The sequence below is a fragment of the Acipenser ruthenus genome, chromosome 5, assembly GCF_902713425.1.
Source record: "Acipenser ruthenus chromosome 5, fAciRut3.2 maternal haplotype, whole genome shotgun sequence".
Classification (NCBI taxonomy): domain Eukaryota; kingdom Metazoa; phylum Chordata; class Actinopteri; order Acipenseriformes; family Acipenseridae; genus Acipenser; species Acipenser ruthenus.
Window position 1 is genome coordinate 21,505,903 of NC_081193.1, and position 18,833 is coordinate 21,524,735.

Genomic DNA, 18,833 nt, shown 5'->3' on the forward strand with positions numbered 1-18,833 from the left:
ACTATTAAATTGGCTATCGGTGATTTAGACAAACACTGCTGATACGGTCATTGTGTTATTTGCAATGGACAGGGAGAGTCCATCACCAGAGTGCAGTCCTTCTTTTGTGTTGCAGTGCTACAGAAACATTAAGTAAAAGGGAATGGTGATTCAATGTGTTTGTGTGTACCTATATTATTATCTAAGAACAGGACCACAAAAGCCACAAGGCAGACCACTTAATTTCCACTTTGATAGCACATAAACAACTTCCGAGTTGCTTTTAACTATGCCTATCACTCAGTTAAACAGTAAACCGGACTATCGAAGCTCAGTAAAGTTAATTGCTATAGAAGTATTTTATACTAAAGCCTAAAACAACTAAACCAATTAGAATGATTACCCAAACAAAAGGAATGTCCATAACTTTATTGCAAGGATTCAATCTACTGGATCTCAAAACCTTTAGGTTGAGTTCACTGTCTAACGTGTGTGTGTGTGTGTGTGTGTGTGTGTGTGTGTGTGTGTATATATATATATAGATAGATAGATAGATAGATAGATAGATATATATTAGGGTTGTCAAGCGATTAATCTCGCAATTAAAAAAAAAAACTTAGTTAATCTTGGTTTTAATCACATATTTAATTGATAAAATGACTGCATCCATCTCATTCATTTGTTGTATTACTGATGCTATTATAAATACATGCATGAAGAGCGCTATATAAGTGAAATTTGTACTGTATTGTCCTTGTATTATTCTTATTAATATTATTATATTCCAAAAAACAACCCAGAATAAAAAACAAACAAACAGTTGTCCTAATTCTGGATTAACAGTGTTGCCCCTTTATAGTTTTATATTTATTTACATAGAATTATACAGAAACATTCAAGCACTTGCTGTTAAATAGTTTGAACCAACTGCTAAATCACAATAGATTCAGTTTATTACTCACCTTAATGCATTTCAAATAATGCTGTATACTTTCTTATAAGTTTCCTTTAATATATATTTCAAGGGGTGGAGCAAGGCCACCTGATGTAGTGTTTAAAGACATGGAGTTAGTGACATATAAACATGTAGAGAGAGGGGCTCTGCCTCTTCAAGGCCCAACATATAGAAGGGGGTTTCTGACATTGAGGAGACCGACACACAGGAGGGGGTTTACTGTCTCTGAGGTAACCCGACACACGAAGAGGGGTCACCATCTCCGAGATGACCCGACATATGAAGAGGCTCGCGAACCAGAAAGAAAAACATGCATTAGTAATATTAACACGTAAAGAGAGGTTCCGGCTCTTCGATGGCCCAACATATGCAGTAGGGGGGTTCCGTCGCTGAGGAGACCCGACAAACAGGAGGTGGGCCACCGTCTTTGAGGTGACCCGACATACAAAGAGGTGCACCGTCTCTGAGGTTACCCGACATACGAAGAGGCTTGCGAACCGTTAAGAAAAACATGGAGTTAGTAATTAATAGAACATACATATATAAAGCGGGGTTTTCCGCCTCTTCAAAAGCCCAACATAAAGGAAGGGGGGTTCTGTCGCTCAGGAGACCCAGCAAACAGGAGAGGGGTCACCGTCTTTGAGGAGACCCGACAAACAAGAGGGGTTCCACCACTTGGGGACCCTCACATAAATAGAGGCATCAGAACCTGAAAGAGAAGATGACAAAAGAATCATCCATGCTAAAGGAGGGGTTTGGCTGGGGGTCTCCTCTGACCTCATGGAGAACTGTCCTCTACGAGGTAAACGAAGCGAAGCTTAACAAAGGGTTGGAGAAAGTGGAATCACTAACCCCACAAAGAATGGACCCCCGGCTCCCCGCTGAAGACACCAATGAGGGGAACTGCCAATGCATAAAGAAAAGGAGAAAAAGAGAACATTTAACAGAAAAAGGAAAGAAAACACTTAACATGACATAGGGTTTAGTAAGCTGTACCCTACTGACTATGTGAAGACCCTCCGCACAGTGGAAAGAAAAAAACACTCTGGACATACTAGCAATGGACTGATGGGCAGAGGATATTTCAGATGATGAAGAATGAATATAAGCTTTGACTGCTGATGAGGTCCAGCGCCCCATATTTTTGATTAGATGCTGGTTGATATTTGCTTTTGCAGCTGCCCCTATTCTGAAAAAATGAGGAGTGTAGAATTGTGAGGGAAGACCTACTCTGGACACCACAGTGGAGAGATGTGAAGAAAACCAATGACTTGATACAATGGACTCGCTTGAATTGATGAACAAATGTTCAAAGGATGAAATGGCCTTGCGTTCTGCGATGTACTTCAGCATGGAAGTGTAAGGGCATAGAGGAGAGTTGATTTTTGAAAGCTGAATACATTGTCCTTGCCGCAGCTGATCTGTTTTTGAAATGCGAAGGAATTGGATGAAATGGGAATCTGGAATGAGATTGAGGTCACTGCAGCGGATACCTAGAGTAGGAAAGCTGGAAATAGAAGGAACTGTATATGCAGAGCATCTAAAAAAAAAAAAAAATGCGGATAGGCATATGGTTTTCATAGTTAAATCATCGAATGGAGAGAATCAGCCTTGGCGGAGAATTAAAATGAAGTTACCAAGAATGTCTACAGATATAGGCAGGCGAGCAGGAGATGGAGCCGGTGAGCACTTGGAAACAGACAGCTGGGATTGATAGTATAGTTGGAGAAGCGATGGACATCAAGCGAAATTGGTGTTGAATTCCTGACAAATATGACTGGATTGTAGCTGGTGCCAGATGTATAGAGTCCTTTGCATGAACTATGAAAGCCATGATCCAGTCCTGGTTAATTGGAGTAGGATTAATCTTGCTTTGGGAGCAGAAGGTTACATAAGAAGCCCAACCTGTAGAGTGTGAGGATCTGGTAGAAGGGGCTAGTGCTGAAGCCATGTAATCTTGAGCTGAATTAAGTAGTTTATTGATAGTTGGATTCAGTTGATTGAACTGTGGAGTTGCTGCTGGAAATGGCAGAGCTGTATTGAACAGACTGTGGAATTTGGAAATCTGTAAAACCAGAAAGAGCATCAACATTATTATAAAAGCCCGGTAAGTGGCGAGCTTGTATTAGGAAATTGTTGGAAACTGAAATCCATACTAGCCGCCGCAGTAATTGCATGATAATAGGGGAACTGGAACGTCCTTTATTTATAACGTGCACTGTAGCTACAGTGCCGTGAAAAAGTATTTGCCCCCTGTCTGATTTTCTGCATTTTTGCATATTTTTGACACTGAATGTTATCAGATAAAAGGGACCCTGAGTGAACAAATAACACAAAAATGTGATACATATTTCATTTATTTATTAAAGAAAGTTATACAACACCCAATGCCCCCGTGTGAAAAAGTAATCGCCCCCTTAGACTCAATAACTGGTTACGCCACCTTTAGCAGCAATAACTGCAACTTATTGATTAGTCTCTCACAGTGCCGTGAAGGAATCTTGGCCCACTCCTCCGTGCAGAACTGCTTCAACTCAGTGACGTTTGTGGGTTTTCGAGCATGAACTGCTCGTTTCAGAATTCATGGTTCCTTCAATGATGGCGAGGCATCCAGGTCCTGATGCAGCAAAGCATCCCCAAACCATGACACTACCACCACCATGCTTGACCGTTGGTATAAGGTTCTTACTGTGGAATGCAGTGTTTGGTTTTTACCAGACATAACAGGGCCCATGTCAGCCAAAAAGTTCCACTTTTGACTCATCTGTCCATAGAACATTGTTCCAGAACTCTTGAGGATCATCCAGGTGCTTTTTGGCAAACTTGAGAAGCATTCATGTTCTTCTTAGTGAGCAATGGTTTCCGCCTTGCTACTCTGCCATGAATCCCATTTTTGCACAGTGTCTTTCTTAGCCGAGGCGAGAGAGGCCTGCAGATCCCTGGATGTTGTTCTACGGTTCTTTGTGACTTCCTGGACGATTTTACGTCTTGCTCTTGGAGAGATTTTGGCAGGACGGCCACTCCTGGGAAGATCCACTACTGTCCCAAACTTTCTCCATTTGGACAATATGGCTCTGACTGTGGTTCGGTGGAGCCCCAGAGCCTTAGAAATGGCTTTGTACCCATTTCCAGACTGATAGGTATTAACAACTTTTTTCCAGAGGTCTTCAGGGATTTCTTTTGTTTGTGGCATGATGTGCCTCTAGAACCTGTGTGCTGACAACTTCACTCTGATGGTAAGGGCCAAAGTTAGTCAGATTTATATTGGGCAGGGCTGGCCCAAATCAGGCCTGGTTGTTAACCAAAGTACTCAAACAGCTGACCCTAATTATCCCTTTAATTGGGTTGAGTTAACTAGGGGGGGCAATAACTTTTTCACACCTGAAGATTGCATGTTTGATTACCTTGCACACCAAACAAATGAAAGAAGCACCAAACTTTGGTGTCATTTTTTTCTGTCAGACTCCCTCTATATACTACTACAACCCTCAAAAAAATCTGACCAAATACAATATGAAAAATGTGCAAAAATGCAGAAAATCAGACAGGGGGCAAATACTTTTTCACTGCACTGTATATTATCGCAGTAGAATAATAATGATTTCTTTGACCAGAGATGACCACATAGCTTGGCAGCTGAGCTGTGGATTTTAGATGTGGAGATATATTTTCAAATTCCTAAGGCCATGTACTGGAAAACCATTGATTGCTTAACTCTTTGAGTAGCTCACTGCTCTCTGGTCCCCAGGGAGTACGAACGTACTGGTACGTCCTGCAACTTTAAACTTGAATTACTGAGCCTACAAAACTTCTGATAACAAGATATTGTAACACTAGGTTTCTGTAACACCTTTTATTGTGCCCTCTGCTAGATATTGACTGAATTACATACAATAAACCATCACAGAAATGACAGTGATGTCTTTAAATTGGCGAAAATTGCTCATTGAGAAAGAAGTGACCGAAGATAATGTGTCGGCGAAAGGTTGCATAAATTATTTAATTTCATTAAATATCAGGGAGTGCTGTTGCTGAATTTCACTGGCTGGCGTGGCTGGCTGTGATTAGAATTGCTGGCTGTGGGAATGACTTGCTGTGGCACAGATTGCCTATTGCCTGGTTGGAGAGGCTGAATGGCTGGGCAGTGCAGAAGAGCTTTTTTAGGTGGAAAAACTGGTTCTGCTGAAATGGAACTACAATAGAGAAGGAAAAGAGATTCTCGATCACTCCCTGCTGGAATCGCACTGGCATTTTTAAGGAGGGTTTTTATTAGTTTGTTCATGGTCCAGTCCTTCCAAAAAACAGTCACTCGGGAGGAGCATCCTGAGGCCGGAGACTCTTGGATCTGCGAAGATTAGGACCTTGGGTGGGAGGTAGACGAAGAAAGTTGAACGGGAGCCTGATCAGATCTAACTGAGATGCCAGAGGGAGAAAAAATCAGGGGCTGGAGGGACCTTGGATTGAAGCTGGAGGAGAATGGTCTGGTATAGACAGAAAATCCTGAGAATCCTCAGAATTGGAAGACAGATGCTGTAAGTTTTCCACTATGCTCGATAGAATTTGAGAGTCTTGAAATCTACTTAGGTTTACACCGAAAAACGAAAAAACACAGGACAGCTAGATAGGGGTGACTGATGGTTAAATAAGGAAGATTTAATTGATGAAAGAAGATCATATGATGCAAGGGGGCCTATCTCCACCCCCCCACCCCCCCGGAGCCACACTAACAGGTTAACATTAGAGTGTTTTATACTATGGAGTGTTTTGGGGACCTAAAAACGTATTAATTCAGCTCAACCTGACAAATACTGTCGCCAAAATAAATAATATAGTCATATATTATTATTAGTTTATTTAGCAGACGCCTTTATCCAAGGGGACTTACAGAGACTAGGGTGTGTGAGCTATGCATCAGCTACAGAGTCACTTACAACTACGTCTCACCCGAAAGACGGAGCACAAAGAGGTTAAGTGACTTGCTCAGGGTCACACAATGAGTCAGTGGCAGAGCTGGGATTTGAACCGGGGACCTTCTGGTTACAAGCCCTTTTCTTTAACCACTGGACCACACAGCCTCCTAAGTTGCAGTTATTGCTGCTAAAGGTGGCTGTCACAAAGACGGCCGGAGTGGGTGGCGTCAGACCAGATCCAGGAAATAAACAACAGAGACTTGGGGTTTTGGTGAAGCTGAGCGCGTGATCGTGCTCAGCATTTAATAATTAACAGACAGAAAATAAAAAAGGTTGCAACACAAAACACAGGGCATGGACTGGTAGCCAAAATAAAGAGACAAACAAAAACGAACACACACTAACAAACAGGTACGAACAAACACGGTGAGTAAAGCAAAAACAAACGTTACGATCTTTCTTTTTCTTTCTTTCTTTCTCCTCTCTCTCTCACCCGTTCTCCACTCACGAACACCCAACCCCGAGTGAATGAAAAATGTGTCTATATATACTGTTGTGCTGGGATTCAATTACTAATTAATTATTCACTTGAATCCCAGCACGTGAATTCATTACATGCAACCCCGTGCTCACATATTACATTTAACCAGCACGTGAAGTGATTTGTGCCCTCCTCGTGCCTAAATACAAATCTACATTTTTAAATACACGTGAAACACAGACCCGTTTATATCCCGTGTACCAATCTCTATACACCAACATTAACACACGCAACATAAAACACATAACACACAAATGCACACAGGGGCGGGGCACATTGCCACAGTGGCGTAACCAGTTACTGAGTCTAAGGGGGCAATTACTTTTTCTCACGGGGGCATTATTTCTTCAATAAATAAATGAAATATGTATCAAATTTTTGTGTTATCTGTTCACTCACAGTCCCTTTTATCTAATATTAGGTTTTAGTTGAAGATCTCATAACATTCAGTGTCAAAAGTATGCAAAAATGCAGAAAATCAGACGGGGCAAATACTTTTTCACGGCACTGTATACACACACACAATTAATTAACTATAATGTAATAACCACTCAAAGATATTGTGAAACAAAGCATCCCTGTGGTCATAATGTAAAGGGAATGGCATCTCTAATGGAGCAATTTGTAAATATAAAGTAAAACTGATATGTGGAAAATACCTGATGTGACCAGTGGTTAACACAGTAAAGAATAGAATAGTAAGAGTGCAGATACTCAATTGACTAAAAGCATTTAAGCGGATCAACTTTTGAGCATATAAATAGCATCTGCCCCACTGTCAGTGGTAGGCAAGTGAAGTTCCCTTACTAAAATCTGTCTGGGGTTAATACCCATGTTGCTCTTTAACTAATTCAACACATATGCCTTCATAAGAGAACGATTGATTAAAAGAACAAAACGGTTCTAACACCATTCTAGCAGGGATTATAATGTCTTAAATACCAAATAACTGATGTATAGCCAGTCTTCTACCAAGGTCATTCTATGGATCACAAGCACAGAATAATGCCAAGTTGTGGGGTCACAAATCCGATGGTCTATGTACACTTCTGAGATCACTGAAAAATATATCTGAAAATATTACAATGGCTCAGACGGACTTTCCATTATTAAGGGAATACGACATAGCACACACATAGCCATAGGAGATGCTCAGCAAAGTTATGGTATGTCTAATAAGAAAAGGTGCGCAAACCGCCTATTCACACATCAAAGCTATAAAGATTCTTAAAACTAAGTAGGTCAACATGTACAAAAGCTGTTCCATATGCGCAAGATTTTTTAGGACAAAATCTCCTTGATATCTAAACATAGCAATAAAAGGCCAAATATCAAGCAATTATTTCACAGCAACTGTAAACGTCTGAGAATCCCTGGCACGTTTATTTGACCAAACAAGAAGCATGTATCAGGAGCCTGGAGTTTCAAGCAGTCTTCATATATTCAGCAATATATAGTCAAACACCTTTAGTATGCAGGATCAGAGCAAAGCTCTCTGTTACTGAATCTTACAAATGTGTGGTGTATTTTTGGAAGATAAAGTAGATGATCAACATTGTCAATTAATGATTTAGTCACCAAGACAGTTATGTAACATTCTGGATCTTTGTTTTGAAATTCCGGTAGCATGTCATTTAGCTCCAAACTTATCACTGTGAAGAATACATTCATGGACCCAAAGGGATCGCCTTTTCTTTCTCATTTATTGTCGTATTATTTTTATTACATTGGTCATAAGGAATGCTGCACTTGTGATTGCTTTTCTTGGGGGGGGGGGCATGCCTTTCAAAACACAGCCGAAAAGCCCACAAACTCCTTTTGTAAACCAGAGCCTTTCAAAACACAAAACACACTGATTTGGAATAGTGAAATAAATATTCCAGCTCTGTAAACAGCATATTCAGAACATAAAGGGTCATGTTATAGTACGGAAAGTTACTCACAAAACCAATGTACAATGTCACATCTGTTCATGGAAAACTGATAAAATACTCACTTGACTTAGTCTGATACACAAAGTAAACACATGCTTTGTTTTAATGCACACAAATCATACATCTTGGATATATATCACCCACTGTGTTACAGCCATTTACCTTGACTGAGAAATTCTTCCATTTTGTCTTTGAAAGGCTGCAGGTGATCTTCTGACGAAAGGCAGCAGACTTTTTCAGTTTCAATTGCGCATGCTGAAATAAAAGCATCATCACATTAGGAATAAAAAATAAAAAAAAAAACACACACAATTAAATGGTAATACCTACCAAAAAATGTAAATCTTTTAAATGGGACAGCAAAAGCATTTCCCTTTATTCCTTACTTGTCCTTGTGTTTTATTTGTTATTGATTTTAAATTATGACGACGTTTCAAACAGGCCACAGAGGTTGTAGTATAGGACAGAATTGTATGCCATGAAAATTATTTTATTACAATAAAGAAATCTGTCTTTGTACATGCACAGTAATAGAAACAAACTTTCATTACCATATTCGAGCCCCTAGACTTTATAATACACACTCTGATGAAACTGCTCCACATGAAAAGCTAACTTTTCTCTTCAACACCATTTAAAGAAAATAGGGAGTTTACAAGGTTTTTGTACGGAATGCAAACTAGTCCTTTGCAACCAACACCTGTAATCCACACCTACAAACGAAAATTCCAGTAGCAGGAAACAATAGAGTGACGGAAAGAATATTACATTGTAAATGGCATGATGTAAAAAACGATTTAATTTGATAAGGTCTGTCTATAGTTAAAGAAAAAAAGTAATTCTTTATTTTTTTACTGTATTTTACACATGTTGCTTCATAAAGTAGAATGAAACCTGCTGAATAATGTTACGCTAACATATTTAATTACATACTGCTTTGTAGTTTTCCTGATAAATTGAAAAAGGTGACATTTTGAAATCTAACATGAAATACTGTGCTACTATTATGGCTTCTTGTAGACTTTTGCAATATAATTTATATTTTTTGATTACATGATGTTAAATAAAAGATCTAAATTATGTCCATATAGTTTATTTCTATTTTTATGATGTCAAAATCCTAAAATTCTAGGCGATACAAAACTTTTGGCCATAGCTGTAGTTTTTCCTCTTTGATGCCAGTTTTAAATCTTTAAATGTGTTTTTAACTATGCAATCAGATTTCCACATTTCATCTCAAGGTCTCTGTTGACACCTAATCCTTGCTGTTTCACCTATGACACTATCCTAATACATTACAGGACATTTTTAAGCCTGGTCATTGTAAACCTCTAAGAAGCAAAATGCTGCAATAGGGAAAGTGAAAGGATTTTCTTTCATGCAGTTCACACTTTTTCCTGGATACTTAAATATTTCATTTGTAAAACTGAAAATGTTGGGCCAAATTATGATCTTGTGTATAGCACACATTTACTATATGTGCAATAACTAATGTGTGATGTATTTCCAGATGTAATGTATGCTAAATATACTTCTGACATTGCTATACTTTATAAATAATAAATAAACCCTTAATAATGTGTCCGGTGACTTTTGAATCACCCTACATGGTATATACAGAATATATGGCAATGGACTAGGACCATAATTTGAAAGACTACTATATAATAGTCGTGTTCATGTATATATATTATCTGGCTAATTTGAGAGCGAATATCTTGGTATCTGCTGCAGCCCCTCATAAACCTTCTTGTGGCTACCCAAGGGTTCACTGGTACCCCATTTTGGGAACCCCTGCTATGCAACATTCAGTTGAAGCGTCTACCATCTTCATCTACCATCCCCATAAAATGATGCTGCCACCACCATGCTTCACAGTAGGGATGGTGTTCTTTGGGTGATGTGCTGTATTGAGTTTGCGCCAAACATAACGCTTTGCATGTAGGCCAAAAAGTTCCATTTTAGTTTCGTCAGACCACAAAACTTTTTGCCACATGGCTACAGAATCGCCTGAGTGTTTTTTGCATACTTCAAACAGGATTCAAGGTGGGCTTTCTTGAGTAATGGCTTCCTTCTTGCCACCCTACCATACAGGCCAGATTTGTGGAGTGCTTGGGATATTGTTGTCACATGCACACTTTGACCAGTCTTGGCCATAAAAGCCTGTAGCTCTTGCAAAGTTGCCATTCGCCTCTTGGTAGCCTCTCTGATCAGTCTCCTTCTTGCTTGGTCATCCAGTTTGGAGGGACGGCCTGATCTAGGCAGGGTCTTGGTGGTGCCATACACTTTCCACTTCTTAATTATCGTCTTGACCGTGCTCCAAGGTATATTCAAGGCCTTTGATATTATACCCATCCCCTGATCTGTGCCTTTCAACAACTTTGTCCCGGTTCTTTTGAAAGCTCATTGGTGCTCATGGTTGAGTCTTTGCTTTGAAATGCACTACCCAGCAGAGGGAACCTACTGCTGAATTTATCCTGAATCATGTGAATCACTACAATTTAACACAGGTGGAGGCCACTTAACTTGGTGTGTGATTTTGAAGGCGATTGGTTACACCTGAGCTAATTTATGATTGCTATTACAAGGGGGGTGGACACTTATCCAACCAAGCTACTTCAGTTTTTATTTTTAATTAATTTTCTACAGATTTCTAGAATATGTTTTTTACTTGGAAGTTGTGGGGTAAGATATGTAGATACATGAAAAAAAAACATATTTTACAACAGTCCAATAAGACACTTTATCCCATTCCTGCGCTACATCAAGCAAGGTATGCTTAATCGTGGAATGAATCACCGGGCAAATCCCCCTTTGAAATATCTTTGTAGATTATGAATTAAATAGATGCTTCTCCATGCATCTATCCTTTTTCTTTCTCCTTGGCAGACTGTCTTCTACCCTCAAAATAGCAAGTTGTAGTTTCTGCCAGAAACTGTGTCTGAGAAAAAGAGCTAATAATGAAGACTGCTTCACAATCCCAATAAAAAAAACCTGAAGATTGATAGGACTGCATATCCTTTCTTGCTCTAATGTAACCTCTGTTTTTAACCTCCCAAACTGTATCCGATTCCTAATTCAAAGCAGGACCTGCATGTCTCTTCCATAGTACAGTGCAAGCAGGTTAGCATGTGTTTCAGTGGAATACGTTTCTCATTTTTTGCATCGCTTGACTTACTGTAAAAGATGCAGAGGGTTCAGGGGTTTCCTGAGACAGTTCCTTGTTTGGAGTTGTGAAGACAGTAAAACATGACTCACAGATTGACTAAAAAGTCTGGCTAACATTTGCATCTGTTTTAGGTTTAGAAGTCTGCACACTGAGCAGATGCTGCTTGTTAACCCTTTCTCTATTGGCTCCATGTCACCTAGGTACCAAGTTAATGTAACGTACTTATGCACCATATACATACGTACAAGACAGGACAATCTGACAGTGTTCTTGTGCGTTTGTGTGCGTCTCTTCTAGAACTAGCAATTTTGAAACCTGTTATCAATTGCTGCATCAAATGCCAGGAAGATAAATTTGTGGGGCAGATTAGTAAAAGGGTGCTGGATATAGTTCCCATTTCTTGATTTAAATTGAAGGATTTTCTTTGTTAAATCAGCAAAAACATGATCGAGATCTAGAACCATTAAAGAATAATATGAACACCTAATAATGTGTTTTGTTGTTGCTGGACTAGAAAAGAACAGCATGTGCCCCAATGTGTTCAGCATCCTGTTGGTCGGCTGTTGATTTCCTTTTGTGTATTGCACAAATTGTCTGAATTATTTCTGTGGATTTTACAGCTCTCTTGCTCTTCAGACACTTTGAATGATACAATTTATATACAGTATAATCTCTCAACCAAATTCCTGCAGGACATGTAAAAACATGTTAAAAAGAAGACAATGAAGTCTGGTAACCATTTTAAATGTTTTAACAACTTCCAGGCTCTTTAATGATTGCCTTTCGGAAAATCACCCTCAGCTTAAACTCTGTGTTCAAAGTGCTTGTGTTGAAGGTTGCCAACTATACATTTACATCAATATTTACACGTGGAATTTAGAAGAGGGTAATTGTTCGCAAGCTGTCCAATGAGAAACCAGAAACAGCATATTGACAATGTGGCACTTAATTTAGGCACTATTGTATTTGTCTGGGAAGGTATTGATAGTACTACAAATACCCTGGTTTATGAAATATTGGAAGGATGAGCTCCTCTCCCAATCGCTTTAATTCTTAATGGCTGTGGTAGGGTGCAATCAGTCAGTATTTGTACCTCCTCATCAATAAAAGAAACATCCTGCCCTGAACTGTAATATCCTAAATATCGCAAATACAAAATTTTGATCAAAGCACATTTTATAAACACTATATGCTATTTTAAAACTAGATAAATCTGTATAGGAATTTACTTTGGAAAACAGCAAGTCCCAGACATCTTTGAATTACCCTTTAAACCTGGAACAGTTATAATAATAATAATTATAATAATAATATATAGCGCCTTTCATAATGGACCACCACCACATAGTGCTTTACAGAGGTAGGCTGTGAACCGTGCATTATATGCAGAGTCACTTACAATAGGATTAAATATGAATACAAGAATGCTCACATGGTCTTCCAAAACATGCCTAAACACAATGCTGGTCTCCGATATTCACAAAGCATTTACACAATTTTAAAGCTTCTGTTTTAAAGTGCTATTCATATTCCACCTACGAGATGTAGTGCAGCAAATCATTATGGACTGGAATTAAATTTGCTTATGTTGCTGTTAAAAAATAAATAAATACAAAAAAAACCGACATCCACCAATTGTACTCTGTCAATTAAATACTAAGACTATGGGAAGTGTTTCAACATGATAACATGAATGAAAGCTATGAAATCAATGATGACAGTTGCAGATTATGTTGTACAAACTTGCTTCCTTTCTTGTGTGGCTATTTATTAGTGTACAAGTACAAATGTAACAAACTACTTTTAAAAAAGGCATAGAGAAACTGTTTTCTAAAATAATCCGAAAAGCTGGAGAGATCACAAGCAGATTGGGTTTCTTTACAAACTATGTGTCACTTAAGCACCGTTCACACTAGCACTTCTACCAGGATCCAGACCTGGGTTCTGGTTACCCGGGTCACAATCTCATGTTGTGCAAAACCACGTACGTGGGTTAACCCGGGTCCCAGGGACCCACCTCAGGATGTGGGTCGACACGCTTTGAGTGACTCAAAATGCATGACGGCTGACAAAAATAACAAACAGCCACGCCTGCGTGAAGGTTTCCCTTCAGCAAGGCACGTTTTTGTTTATTCTTTTTAGCCATATTTTTGCAGTGGCGTGCCATCAGGACCTTCAAGGTAGTCTCTGCTGACCAGACAGTGTCAAGTAAACAGTCAGTCAAATGACATTACGTTGCCTCACTCACTTGCGTACATTGTGCTTGCTTATACTATGAAACATACTACTCTAATTATTATTTGTTCATTTGTCTGACGCCTTTATCCAAGACGACTTAGGGTTTACTAGAGGTTTTTTTTTTTTTAAGACAGACGACCAGACGACTCTGCTACCCCAGTCAATTTTGTCATGGCACGCCACTGTATTTTTGTTGATTGACACACACCATGAGCCAGATTGTAGCAGGGATGAAGAAACATTTGCTCTAATCAACATTTGGGCCGACGGTTCAATCCAGAGAAGCTTGGATGGAAGCGTCTGTAACAAGCTGCTTCCGGGGCATTGAATCATGTATTGTTTACTTCCATTTGTCACCCAGGTCAACCCTGCTTTATCAAAAGCAGTGTGAAATCGCATTGCTAACCCACATGACACTGGGTCCTGAACCGGGTAGGTTCTGACCCGGGTACAGCATGCCAGTGTGAAAGGGGCTTTAGTTTAGCAAAGACAGGATGGGACTCCTAGGGAGCTGTGAAATTTGAAAGTAAATGGTGGAGCCAAAACCTGTAGGCAATGAAAAGCCTCTGTGCTTCTGTCTTCTGTTATTAGTTTCTGGTAAATAATAGGGTTGCGCTGCTTTTAACATATCTTTTATTAAAGCAAGAGGTGGTATGGTATATTTCCTAGAGTAAGTATTTTGTTGTGACAAAGTGGGGATGTTGACAACAAATGGAACAAGAAACTTTTGTTCTGTTTAAGCAGTCCAGATTTCTCACTGAAGTCACAGCAGACTGAGATATTCTTGTGAATTAAGAATCTGTATGAGATAGTTTCCATTTGCTGGAGAACCAGTTGTATGGCTGCACATCACAGAACACTTTGCTGGTAGATCACCACACTCATGTGCAAGAGGGCTAGAGGTGGCCAGATCCTTAAAGCATATCATTAACCAGTCTACTTCATCCATCTCACAGATTCGAGGAAGAATCTTGTGTTGCCCAACAATTATCCAGATATTAAAAAGGGTTCTATAGTGAAGAAAGTAATATTTTTTTTTTTTAAACCAGGAACAACATTTACTATCAATGCAATGAGGGCACCTAAGGTAGTGTGGGAGGCATCTAAAGGCGAGTGATCTTGTAAGAGACAAAGCACTTACAAGTATAACCCTATTCCATATGACAATCTGATCTGTATTTATTTTTTAAGATTCAAAATGCAAAAGTATGCATAAGTTTATAAAAAGTCAGGAGGATTATACCATAAAAATATGCCAATTTAACAGTGTATAAGTCTGCAAAAACGCAGATCTCAGGGATATGTGGCTGTGACAGCACGACTGTGGCAGCTTTGAAAAATTACTGCCAGAGAAGGTTAATTTTTCTTCAACAATCCACATGTTAGAACTTGACCTACGGAAGTTTGCACCTTCTAATCCCAGATAATGAAATGTGATTTGGGACCCCTGGGGGATGGGGGGCAAAGGGGTGTAAGGGGAAGGAAAGATGCAACCTTCTTTGAAAAGCCTCTCTACTAAGACTGATTTTTAGGCAAATCAGAAATGTGTAGACACAAGTACAAATTGGGGGTTGTTGTTCACCTCCATGAAGGAATCAAGGATCCCTGAACTACAGAATAATATACCAAGTATGAAGCCAATATCTCAAAAAGTGTTTGGTCTTTATCTATAAAATAAAAAAGCCACATGGCTACATTATGGTAGCTACATTAGGTCACAGGTCAAAGTGAAGGGTACTGTACGATAACCCGCAGGGGAATATTACTTCTATCACTGCAGCACACGTTACTGGGAGCAAAGTGGTTGAAGGAATATAGCAAGAACGTAACAAATACTTTAACAGACATTCTTCTTTCGCAGAACTGTCATAAATAAAAAAAGGGGGATTAACAAGAGCTTACCCAGTCACAGTGGAAAAACCATAAAACTATCATCGGTTAAAATATTGTCAGTGAAACTGTGACATTTTAGAAGTAGGCAGTCTAAAGCAAGCAGACTGCAACAAAGTGAACATGTCAAGATTACAAATATATACCACAAGCAGGCCAAGTATTTTAGATCTATGAAAGTGAATCATTATTGTTCAATGAACTTTTAGCAGAACATTAGGAAATTAACCAGATTTAGTTAAAACCCTGTAAATCAGTTTTAAAAGAATAAGAGTAACCCTGTAGGTTAATATCAACACATTCTAAATGACCAATTCAGAGCTAGAATAGGATTGACGTTTTCATGCAGAAAAAAAAATATATATATATATAGTTTATAGTTTGGATATTATTAATTATACATGTGTGCTACTAAATGTAATTTTAAATATGAATATATAAGCACAATGAAAGCCTTGTGGAGCTTTGTGCTTGGAAATCAACACACCAGTGTAAACCATGCCACAACTTACAGTAATAACATGTTTGAGTTAATTGAATTCAACAGAAATATTTTGAAAAAAAACATTTTTCCAGTTAGTATCCTTTTCGCTGACAATGCGAAAACACAAAACTCCATCCTGTAGAACATCTTTGCTCTAGCACGTTTACATTAATGTGTGAAATGGTGCTGGAATTGATAAAACTTGTAAATCTTTGTGGGCAATATGAGGAATGTCATTCGGAAGCCACAAAGTAATGGCTGTTGCGTGATGTGTTTGTTTTTGCAGCTGACATACACTGTCTGGGACTCCTTTATGCTATTTATGTGGGAACAGGCTGGCTGCACAGGCTTAAGACATAAGCATTGAAATCTGGCAGCTGGTGATCAACCTAACAGAAAACAGAAACAGGATTTTTTTGGAAATTATCTGTTAATGGCAGGCAATGGTTCTAAGATGTGATTAAGTGTTGGCTTGGCTAACAAAAATGTAAATATCATTCAATTTAAGAAACGAAGGCTGATTATCTCAAATTAGCAACTAACCCATCATGGCTGTTTAGAATGCATAAATAGGAACCCTATATCCCAGAGGAGGGCTTTTTAAAAACAGCTTATATCAGAGAGAGAGAAGCATGGGGTCAAACCTACATGTTGACAAGGGATCTCAGTTGGGATTTTACGAAGCCCGGGAGGGGATATGAGAGAAAATATATATATATCTCATGTGCACGACTTACTAACTCGAGGCCATGAGATACCTATCTAGTGCGCACAAGATATTATCTCCTGGCCACGAGATAGTAAGTCGTGCACATGAGATATATATATTTTTTTTCTCTCATGTCCCCTCCCGGGTTCCATAGGATTGAATTACCGTTGAGGTCTTTTCTTAGCTTGCGCAAATCCTTCTGAAAATCTTCAAACTTCATCTGAGAAGACTGGAAGAGGTCATGTGGTTCTGGGAGAGGGAAGAGACTGTTCTCTCTGCCAGCATCCTTTAAAAAAATAAATAAATAATTCTCAGATACCAGTATACAAAATAACACGATTTAAGCTAGTACTTACCTGACATCTTTGCTTACTTTAGAACCTTAACAAAACCTACCCGGATGATATTTAAGCCATATACAACAGGATATACCTTTTAATTTCATTTAGCATACTGTTGATAATAGAACTGATCGTCACCTAAGCTTTCAGCATTACTTCCCAATACATGGGTAAAATATTTGACATTTAGATAAACATGGATTAAAGGTCACCTGGCTTGCCCGTATTATAAATTAAGCTTTGATGATAAAGCCAGTGTATTTCAAGACCATGTTAATAAAGCAAAGGTATTTTTAGCCCTTTGGGAGATTTATGCTCTACTTATACCCAAGATCTTGTCATGTTGGCTTTGTACAACACTGATGATCTGGCTAAAAACATATTTATGATTGGTTTGCTTTACATCTACTGTCGAATATAACTCTGTGGCTCTTGTAGCACAACAAATCATATTAAGAACTGTTTCAAATGACCAGAAAAGTAAAGAAATAAAAAAAATCTAAATCATCCTGTGCCAAGCCAAAATTGAGCCAAAATTTCCAGGCCCATCACAGGATTCCCAGTAGCATTGGATACATTGTTTAAAAAAAATCTAATGCAACAGAAACAAAAACAGAACATACCTCATCAAAGTGCCTTAGATAGCAGGCAACGATGTAAGATAAAAGACTTCTGCTGTTATCCTATATTAATGGGGTGAAAAATAATGTTCAATGCCAACACAGCATATAAAACTAACCTTTTAAGTCTAAGTTAAGTTTTCAATCCATTCTTACTTACTAGATAACATACATTAAATTGTGCAGTATAGTAATCTCTAGAGTCCATATATAAATGAAAAATATATGCATAATCATATAAGTTTTACATTTACATTGTACATTGTTATCAGTATAGTAAGTACATTGTAGTCCAATACATTCACTGATATTAAAATTGCAGGACACAGTGTGTTAAACACCAGACATTATGCATTTCGTTATACCAATCATACATATGTTATGGTAAAAGTCTGACTATTGGCAAATCTTAAGATTTACTAGTAAATGTCAACATAAACATAACATTTTACCTCAGACATATACCGGTAAATCTCAAGAATAACCAAGTGCCTTTGGCTAATGACCAGATGCCTTTCAGGAGTCCTGTGTAACTTCAAGTATCAACAAGAGTCTACCATGCTGAAATAAATAAATAAATAAATAAATATACAAAACTTTACATACCCCAATGGAAATTTATAATTTCTAGAAATTTCTCAAAAACAAATAATTATTGGAAAAATCTTTTGTAGCAAAAGTTCTGCTTTTGTGGAAGAGGGGAGAAAAAAAAAAGTAGATATCTACAATTATTTATTTCAGCAATATTTTTGCAAAACTCCAAAAATGTTAATTCAAAAGTATTCATACCCTGACAAGGACTCCATAAGATTGTCTGTAATGTTGTCTTTTCAATTTGTGAGTGGGAAATGTGTTTATTTTATCGTTTAAAAACTTTTTTCGCCACTCATCTGATTTGTCGTGAGGGGGCTCCTCTTTCACTCTCGCGAAAAACAATGTACTCTGGCAAAAAAAGATTGTGGACAGCCTCCGGCGAGTCCTTGGGAGAGGTTTGCCCGAGACAGACAGCACTTCCCGGGGCAGAAGCGTGAGGCACCTCCCTTACATTTGAATTGCTTATATC

The 18,833-nt window shown here is 38.5% G+C and overlaps 1 protein-coding gene across 2 annotated transcripts in view; it reads right to left on the bottom strand.

Moving 5' to 3' along the window:
- LOC117403197 (formin-2-like) overlaps positions 1–18,833 on the bottom strand; it is a 197,429-nt gene that overhangs the window by 37,526 nt on the left and 141,070 nt on the right. The window contains exons 10-12 of one of the 2 annotated variants that reach the window (XM_059023818.1): positions 17,774–17,833; positions 16,975–17,095; positions 8,482–8,574 (exon numbers count right to left, since the gene is read on the bottom strand). In XM_059023818.1, coding sequence (XP_058879801.1) covers positions 8,482–8,574; positions 16,975–17,095; positions 17,774–17,833 — 274 coding nt within the window. The remainder of the gene's footprint in view (positions 1–8,481; positions 8,575–16,974; positions 17,096–17,773; positions 17,834–18,833) is intronic. The other variant, XM_059023819.1, reaches the window with a different exon arrangement.